The 9,910-nt window shown below is 38.2% G+C and overlaps 1 protein-coding gene across 2 annotated transcripts in view; it reads left to right on the top strand.

The window, feature by feature from the left end:
• The first annotated feature begins 330 nt into the window (after nt 1-330).
• hmga2 (high mobility group AT-hook 2) overlaps nt 331-9,910 on the top strand; it is a 137,920-nt gene continuing 128,340 nt past the window's right edge. Inside the window, exons 1-4 of one of the 2 annotated variants that reach the window (XM_069904004.1) lie at nt 331-926; nt 2,610-2,696; nt 5,377-5,427; nt 5,692-5,826. In XM_069904004.1, the coding sequence (XP_069760105.1) occupies nt 822-926; nt 2,610-2,696; nt 5,377-5,427; nt 5,692-5,754 (306 nt within the window). In that variant the 5' untranslated portion in view covers nt 331-821 and the 3' untranslated portion in view covers nt 5,755-5,826. Of the gene's footprint in view, nt 927-2,609; nt 2,697-5,376; nt 5,428-5,691; nt 5,827-9,910 lie in introns of those variants that run through there. The other variant, XM_069904003.1, reaches the window with a different exon arrangement.

The raw sequence follows: 9,910 nt of genomic DNA, 5'->3' as shown, positions 1-9,910 counted from the left end.
GGGGGGGGTGGAATGAAGCGTTGCAAACAACAAAATTAAGTTGGAAATTCTCCCTCGGAATGTGCCGTGTTGATCCGACCGGGGTGTATTTAAATAACCTGCTGGAGTTCAGCCATTCAGAAGAGGCTTTGTTACATAGTGCCCGAGCTGGGACACGTGAGCCCGCTCGCTCTCGCCCAGTGTTGCGAATGTTTCATCTGGATCTTGTCCAAGCTGATCGCTGGAGGTCCCCCGTCCTCCCCCCACCCCCCCAACCCCGCCTCTTGCCCCCTCCTCTCATTCTCAACCCCACCCCTCCCCCCTCCTTTTCCACCCACGAGTAAAGGTGATTTTTTTTTACCCATTCTCCTTTCGAGGGTTGGACACGAATAATAGCCCCAGTAACTCTTTTCCTTTCACTAAAACTCCTGTATAGCGACTGCTGGGCTCTCTGCTTCCCCCTCCCTACCCCCACACCCCTCCGTTTATTAGTTTACGGTGCATAAAGTATGATCTTTATTGTTACATTTGGCAGGAAACTGCAGTGCCCCGATTTCAGTCTGTGCCGCCCCAGCAGATCCTAACTGGTCCCATTCACACTCTTAATTCCCATTAACTGACAACAAGAGCAAAAGCAAGGAGCCGGTACCCACTGCATCTTTGGTAGCATCCTGCAATTTGTTGCTCCAGCTTTATTTCTCCAGTTCCCCCCCTCTCTCTCTCTCTCTCTCTCTCCCCCCCCCCTCTTTTTGCCTCTACTTCATTGCATTCAACACCAGGGCGGTGGTGTGACTGCTGCTTGTGTTAACCTGTTGGAGAGAGCCAGAGTGTCAGAAGCCGCAATGAGCACAAGAGGTGAAGGACCCAGCCAGTCCACGACTCCCCCGGAACAACCTGCAGAACCACCGCAGAAGAGAGGTCGGGGAAGACCCAAGAAACAACAGCAAGTCAGTATTAGCCCTGATTTATTTTATTCTCGCTATTTCCACCGAAAGGATCGAGGGGTTGGGTGGGAATAGAATTGAGGATTAGTTTAAGGACGGTGTTAGTTGCCACCCTTTTCTCTCTCTCGCCCTTGCGTTTTAAAAGCTGGATACTTTCCCAATGTTGCTTTGAAGAGGATAAGGTTCTGTGGGGTTTTTTTAAAACATAAAAAGACTTGACTGGGGCGTTTAATCGCCCCACCACCGCTTTCAATAATAACCGCAAAGTGTCTGGAAGAAAGTGAGTGGAGCATATTTGTCAAGGGTTACCTGTTGCACATTCAGGACTTCTGTAGCGTTCCGGAAGGGCCGGCAGCTTTGTTTTTGTTGTTCCAAGTATCAAACCATTTAAGAAAAAAAAGTGATCCGAAAATCCCGCCTAATTTGATGTCTTGTGGGACCCTCTCGCCCTCTCTGTCGCGCCTCTTGTCGTTCTCAACCCCCCCTTTTTTCTCTCTCTCTCTCTCTCTCTACGTGGCTTTGCCACAAAGGGGTTTGATTTCCTCAAGTTGGGTGCAAGGTCCTTCTCGATCTAGCGCTGTTTGGGAATGGTGACACCATTGCAGGGCGAGAAAGTGACCCCCCCACCCCCACTTTGCGGCCACTTTCGGAACCGTAGTAAAGGACCTTATTTCATTGCAAATACATTGTTTCCCAAACTTCTGTTTCGGCGGGACAGTCTCTTTAATTTGCAAATACACCACTGAGTGTAAATGAAATGCACTTGCTCTTGTGTCAAGAGCAATATTTCAATGCCATGCGAACTAAGTGTGTCCACTTTAATTGTTAATTTCAAGCTCTGCTTGCGTTGCAGCCTGAGCACGGCGCCCTGGAAGGATCCGTTTATTTAATAATCTGGTCTGTGCCCGCATCGTGGAGCAGTGGTTTATTTGAGAGGCAATCTGCTTAGACTTTCCTTCCGATTGCATTGAACGCGATCTTTCTCTCTTCCCCCCACCCTCATTAAATGCCTCCTTGTTGTTGAAAACGCCGCTCGCCGAGGGCACAGGTTTGCGGCGTCATTCCTCACGTTGTGAGATTTATGGGGATCTATCTGGCTGCAGAAGAGCTATTTGGGGTCCGGCTCCCTTCAACCAGCGAGTTTTAAAGGCTTTCACTGGCAATGGTTGGACTTGGTTTTGGAGAGCTTGCCCAACTCACGCTATGGGTTTGATGAATTGACACTTGAGTTGTCCTATTATTTTTTTAAAAAGTAACTTCCCTTCTTTAGAACGATTTGCATTGTAAACTGATTTTTAAAAAGGTTCACAAATCGAGTTTTAAGTCCAATTACACTTGGGTGCACGTCACCATTATTTTCTCAATGAAACAACCCATTTGAAAATATTAAATTCAACTTACTAAGTCATTAATAAATGATTTGAGAAGATTTGTTTAGGAATAAGTACAGCTGGAAATCATGGATATCCAGTTAAAACATAAACCACTGCTTCTCTGGGTGTTGGCCACGTTTAAAAATGAACAGGTAACCAAATTCCAGTGAACTGCTGTTGTCACCAAGCACCCTTCAATCTACAGAAATCGTGTCTTGTTTTGTGAGTGTGCACTTTTTAAAAAAAAAAGTAATGCGTTGGAATCTTCTTCGGGTCTCTGTTTAACTGGCCACTGTTCCATATTAAATTGTAGGAACCCACTGGACCACCTACGCCTAAACGACCTAGGGGAAGACCAAAAGGAAGCAAAAACAAGGGTCCCTCTAAAGCAGCTCAAAAGGTGAGATTAACTTGGGAGCATTTCTGAGCATTAACCGCACTCAGAAGACCAGTTTACAAATGAGTTCAATCATTCATCCAGAATACCAGAGGATTTGCACCATTTTGGTCATTTGTGTTGTTTGAATCACATTTCCTGCATTTTGGTCTGTCAGAGTGAAGTCCAAGTTTAAAGTAAGAGACCTGACCACTTCCCTGAGGAAGGAAAAATTTTTTTTAGTTAGTCTAGTCCATTGAGCTGTACTGTTGATCATAGTTATTTGCTAACATTGTATTTGATTCCATCATTGAGAAATGTTTGATTCAAAAGGTGAGCTCGAACTGTAGTTTGGTATATTTTAAATGTGATTACATGCAAGTTCTAATTTGAATGAGCAATATTTTGTGGTAATTGTATGATCATTTGTGGAAACTTGAATGCCAGCCATCACCTGGTTGGTAATTCTGTTATGGAACTTCATGGGGGAAAAAGCAAAACTCGAGTTGTTCTTTTTTTAGCAAGTTTTATCCTTTACAATGTGTTAGTTTTTATTCACCAAATAAAATGCTACTACAAAGATTCTGATAGATTGTAAATGCATCTCCTATCAAAATATAGGAATGCATATCATCTTACTAAACATTGAAGACTTTTTTTAAAAAAAAAAGAACAAATGGCAAACAAAGATGGGGAGTGGATATTCATGTTGCTTGAAATATATATATTTAAAAAAAAGACACGTGCAAAGCTTTTGTGTTTCCCCCCCCCCCCCACTAATGTTTTAATTCATTCTGATATTGCTTCCATTAAAATTTACATTGAACTTGGTCTTCCCAGAAATTGGAAGCCTGAAGAAATTGATGAATTGAGTCTTCTTTTGAAGTCTTGCAGTCAACAATTACATTGATAAATTTAACAAATGAGCAAGTTACATATGGTATTATCCATTATTTTTAATTGTGAAGGTTCATTTAAATGGCGGAAATAGTTGTGGAGTAATACTTTTCTCCACTTGACAACCAAAATATGTTTTATTTTACAATAACTTATCATATGAGCACATTTTAATAAAAGAATTTGCTCATATTTGTTACCAGTACAGTAGTGCAAAGTGAGACAATGACATGATAGTGTATAATTTGGAAAAGACATCTTCATTATCTGGCCTCAATACTGCAAAATAGTTTTGGAGACCTATAAGGGTTCCATTACATTGAGTTTTTTTTCAGATATGTGTCACTCCCTCTTGATCTTTGGAGATCACAAGCTATTGGTGTGATTAGTTTAACATTTAAAACAAAAAGGAAATAAATAGAGATGTGCTGGAAGAAATTATGACTGGGTTTAAAGGTCCAAATTGATTTATAGTCTTAGTCTTTGTGATTGGAATCAACATCTTTCTGAAATCAAATCCTTTTTTCCCCCCGTTGGTTCTTTTTCTAAAGTTGTACTTTCAAAAGAAAAAGCAGAATTTGAAATCTCTTGCAAAACTAAACATTTGAAGGGCTCTTTCATTCTGATTGCAGAATCTCGTACCGTTTGTGTAAAAAATATATTTAACACATTGACTATTGTACTTTTGAATGTAAGCCTTTGTAATTCTACAATGGTTTCTGGCAACAATTATTGATTCAATATAGTGCCAATTACTCCCAGAAATGAACCTTTGCCACTTGTATCTTGATGTCTAGCAATTGTATTGCAAACGGATACTTATCCCAGATTTATATATTGTTACATTCATATTATTACTTAAGAATGGGTGGATGGCTAAAGAACACCTTATAATCCATTAAATTATTTAAACACACCTTGTCTTGTTAATTGCATTCTAGTGGGCAGGTTTAATTTCTGTGCACTAATAATAATGCATGAAGATCCAGCACAAAAGCTCCAACTTTCTTGGTTCAGGTCCCATGTCAATCGTCTTCTTGTTTCAGATACTTTAATTATCCTAAAGGTCAGGTGACATGCAAATTCACATGTTAATTGGTAACAGTTAAGACTTGCAAGGTTTGCTGAACACATTCAAGTGTTGACTATTAATCATCTTGCTGAACTTATCAGATCAATTTATCAATTCTGCAAATGGCAATTTGGGGCCAGTGACTTCTGTCCTTTGCATCCAATTTCTGAGGTAAATTGACATGTTTAAAACACAATGGTGTTTGAGTTTTAGAAATCCCACAGCAGCAAAAATAAAATAAGTAAATTTATTTTTAGTAGAAATTTTAATATAAATAGTAAAGATACTTTATGCATTATGTAATTCTGGATTTGGCTTCAACAATCTCTCACTCTTTGAGTGAATTGATGCATCATAGGGCTTCCTGCTGTTGCATAAGACATTAGATGGTTGTAATATCATAAACAATATCAAACCTAGTTTATGCAGGTAGCTTATCTAGAAAATGAGTTGTTATACTGTTTTTTTTCTGTAGAAGACTGAAACAATTTGGTGACCTGTCGGGATAATTTGTAGGAATCGTTACAGTTGAATGGTAGTAAGAAAATGAACACTGCAGTTTAACTTAATGTGTAGATTAACAAAACAATATAGGAAAGTGGTGTAATTCTTTTTCCCTTTTTAAAAGGGATGCAAACTTTCACCTTAAGTGGTAATGGGTCCAGTAAATAGAATACGCCGCACTGTGTTGCATTTGCTGCGATGATAACATTGTTTTTCCAATTATTTTGTTAGAAAGCTGAGCCCACTGGTGAGAAACGACCCAGGGGTAGACCTAGAAAATGGGTAAGTAGCACTTCCTTTATTCTCTTGTGCTAGTGTAGGACCTGTTATCCCCCTACAGCTCTTCCCCACCATGTAGTAGGCAGGTATGGATTTATTGTTCAACTGCCTTGTGTTCAAAAGTTAATTTTCCCACATCTTTGGACACAACTGAATTCAATCCTGTCCTTAACCAAGATTCTCTGGTGAGCATTTTCAATATTGATCACTGAAGGCGAACCAGGATGGGGAACTAAAGTGTTTTTTGGTTTTTCTTTGTTCATTCAGGATCATTGTGGAAAAACTGTCTTTGTCCTTGTGGCTGCTTCAGTTCAGATTAGTAAAATCTGATACAGTGAAAATTTAACCTGCCATTTTATTGATAATACTTGCGTACCTGTCACTTAAAATACTTTCAGAAAAGTCTTGCTCATCTAAAATTGTTTTTGTTGCAACAAAAAAATTGTCATGAATGCTAATAGGCCCAAACAATGTTATATTAAAACAAATGTGAAAAAAATAAACTTGCTTCTTTATGTCACTCTTGTAGCCAGTAGGTAATGGTGGTATCTTTTGATTTCATTCCTTCATAAAAGTTGATTTGGGAAATGGGCATAGGGAAAAGGTAGGTGTTCCATATATTTTGGCCCCATTTCTACATCCAGCCTTGACATTGATTTTTTTTTTCCCTCCTGTGTTTATTTGAGTTTTCCTTAAAATTCATTCACTTATTGACTTGTTGTGTCAGCAAGATTCTCATTGGACACTCCATTCAGTAACTCCATCTGGTATGGTGGGGTTGGGGGTGGAGAGGAGAGTCTTGAATTTCCTGTTGGATTTATTGGTGACACTCTTGTATGTAAGGTCCCAGTTTTGGATGGACCTTCTTGGAAGCATTTTTTCCATGTATTCACAATCCCCAAAGATCTACTAATGCCCTCAGATTTTCAAATAATGCCAGAGGCATGGTCCTTTGTCATCGGTTTTGACTTCTCAGTTCTAGTGACATTATTGCAAACCTTTTTTTTTTGGTATTGTCTTGGCTCTACCTCCCCTTTTTATAGTATGTAAAGCTGAACTGTGTGCATATTTTCAGGCGATTGCGCAGAATCAAAGAAATGTATTATAAAATCAGTCTGTTCCAGTAACCCACACCATTTTAAAAAAAACCTCCCAATTCATCCTATTTCCATGCTGTCTTCAATCATGGGAAGCCAAGTAAGTCTCCTTATTTCTCAATTTATGTTGCTAATTGCTTCTCTAACAACTATGCACTATTTGTAGAGTTGGTTCCTTTACTTGGTGACATTGAAATTCAGCTTGCAGTAACAAAAGGATACACTAAAAACTGAGTATGCAATTTTCTCTGTAATAGAGCTATCAAGCAAAAATTTCAATAAATTAGAAATGCATAAAGTGGACTGAGTGTGAGGTGAAGCAATGCCTCTGTTCTACTTCCGTTTCTCTATTATCCAATTACAGTAGGAGTCCAAAAATCCAGACTTTTCAAAAACTCTCAAACTTTTTAAATTTAACTGGGTTTTATGTGCACACAGATGCCCAGTGGCATTTTAATTTTTCCATAACTTCTCGTTTTGATAAATGATGCATGCTGTGTTTGCAAATAAATAAAATATAAAAATTTACCTGTATACCTCTTTATTCTTCCTTAAATTTGAATTTTAAAAGTGCTACCTGAGAATCCGAAAAATCCAAATCCCTCAGCAGTCCGGATTTTCAGACTTTTAAGTTTGGAACTTAACATTAGAAAAAAAATTCTAAGCCCACAGTGTTAGCGTGAAGTCTGTTTGTATGCCAGAATCACAAATCTACACATGTTAAAACTGAATTCAAATTCAATAAAGATTTGGATTATTTTTGATTGTGTAGCTCATTTCCTGTTTGATATGTGCCTTCCAAGATACCAACTTTTTTTTAAAAGGAAATGATAGTTAACCAGCAGTTAAGTTCAAAGAAGCAAAGATTGAGGAAGTAACGTCCAGTGCAGCAGCCAAATACCATAACTGTAACTTTACAATTGTGTCTAAAACTAATACTGAGTTGTTGATGAAATCAGAAGATAATGGATAATTGAAAATCAGAAATAAAAATTTAAAAATGCTGTAAACATTCAGTTTGTCATTCACTATCTGTGGAGAGAAAAACTGAAAGCTTCATTCGCTGACGTTTCCTCAGAACTACGCAATGTAAGAAATTAGACATCTTCAATTGGAAAGGAAGAAATGGAGAGAACAAAGGAAGGAGAGAAAGAAAGAATTATAATTTGGGGTATGCATATTATAGTGGTTTGTCAAGGCTTATTGATTGTAGCTGATCTCTGGAGCTGGGAACAGGTATGAATGAGGAAAGAGAACAGAAAAGCAAAATGTTGGAGCTGTGATATTTGAACACTACTATTCTTTGGCAACCTGACTAAGAGATTGGGCAGATTTGCTCAGCAGGTCGGGTAGCAACTACAGAGAGAGGAATAACAGGAGTTAACAGAGACCTTTTACTTAACTGACCATTTCTGATGCAAACCTGAAAGGTTTGTTCTCTAAAATTAGTGGCTTCCTGCAGTCCTGAGGAGTGTAGTCAGATGATGAGATGCTATTCTTTTTCGGGTTTTGTGGGAAAGGGTGTAGGAAACCAAAGTCGTGGGTCAGGGTAAAGGTGGGATGAAGTTCAAACTGCTAGGTAACTGAGAGTTCAGGGCATTGTTTTGAAATGAATAGCAATGATCTTCCAAATAGTCATCCTGTCTGTGTGTGGTTTCTCCAGCAGAGAGCAAATCACATTGTAAGCAAAATGGTGCTTAAAACTTGGTTGAGTTTCTTTTCAATACATCTCCAATTTTATGCAGCTTAAAAGTTGATTTCTAACTTTTCCTCGTCCTTGACTGAAGGCTTTCATCTGGAAACATTAACTCCATGGTCATTGAGAACTCCCCAGATATCGGAGTTAACTTTATCGTGAGGAGGAGTAATTAGGGGCTGAGAGGTAAATATACAACTGTCCCCGGTGAAGCCAAAATTGAGTTTGTTTTTGCTCGTGCTGCAGTGAATTTTCAGGTTCATGCATAATTGCCACATGGATAAAGGGTGAATGAAACTGAATCCTGTCAGGAGTTTGTAGTACAGGAAAGAGCAAGGTCAAAGAGAAAAATCAGAAGCAACAATAAATTAAGTTTTCTGCACAGAATTTTTTTTTTTGCTAACACTGTGTGTTTAGCATCTGAACTAGCGGTGTAAAGTTTTGCTATTGCAGTGGGCATTTAGAAATATAAATATTGGGACTCTTTGGTGGGGGGGGGGGAAGAGAAAAGAAAATGCTGGGGGACAATGTTGCCATGACTTATTCTCGTCTTTGAAATGTCCTTTCTTATATTTGTTAAGACTACCAGTAGTATGCAACAGGCTGACATAGAGCTCATAAATGTGAATGATTACTAAGAAACCAGAGAGCCTTTAATTTGTCTACTTTTGAGCAGATCTCCCTAACATTTAATGTATTATGTAATGCATTGTTAGTTTCAGGTGATATATCTTGCATTGGTATTGAAGTTGGTCATTTTTTTCCGAATTGGTTGATTTGATTTTTCCATTCCTGGATGTTGGTCTCGCTTGTTGGTCATTGTGGAACATAGTAGAGCGCCCTTCTTGTGCTCAGGGAAGAGGTGTTCGATTCTCTGGGAGTTCATCAAGCACAATGAAATAACTTTTGTTACCATGACTTTGACTTACAAGTAGAACATTGTGGATGAATACCAAGCAAATGTTGTACTGGAAGAGAAGAGATATGAAAAGTGATTCTACACGTGTTTTACGGAGAATAGAACTCAAATGAAAATCAAAGTACTGGAGTACCTTGTTTAACTTCATAAATCAATTTAAAGATCGAAAGTAACAGAATTTTAGAAGAGACTAATACTAGCATTATGCTTCCAAAAGTACCACAGAAAAAAACTACCAGTAAGAATTTTTTTAAGCCCAGCGAACCCAAAGGTTTTCAAATTATTTATTTATTTAAAAATTTCCATCCATGTAATTATATATTGTACAGAGTCAATACTTAGTTAAGTTTAAAATTACATTGATTTTCTCTTTATATTTCTTTTTTGTTTGATTTTTAAAAAAATATAACTCTATATTGTATCTTTTTAATCTTTGCAACTTTTATAGTGGGGGGGGGGTTAATACCAGTGATCACAGCGTTGTTGTCAGTTCATTGTCTTAACGAGTACTTGTTTGTTGAGGATCAATTTTTGTCCAATATATTAGCTATGTGTAACTAAATGGAATGTCTACTGAATTTCTCATTCCTATATGGATGATTTGTCCTGCAAGAGGAAAGGGAGGTTTGTCAGTTCAGGAGGAGTAAGGCATTTGGATCATTTGCTTGAACAGATAGCAATGTGTGCAACCTGAAAGGTGTGGGTGTGTGGTTTGAGGCCAAGTTGTTTTTTTTTTTGTGTGAGGGTATGAGTTTTGAAGGATGGTGAGTGCAT

This window comes from Narcine bancroftii, chromosome 11, assembly GCF_036971445.1.
Source record: "Narcine bancroftii isolate sNarBan1 chromosome 11, sNarBan1.hap1, whole genome shotgun sequence".
NCBI lineage: Eukaryota > Metazoa > Chordata > Chondrichthyes > Torpediniformes > Narcinidae > Narcine > Narcine bancroftii.
Note: the sequence above shows the minus strand (reverse complement) of the source record. Positions and strands in the feature narration are given on the sequence as shown.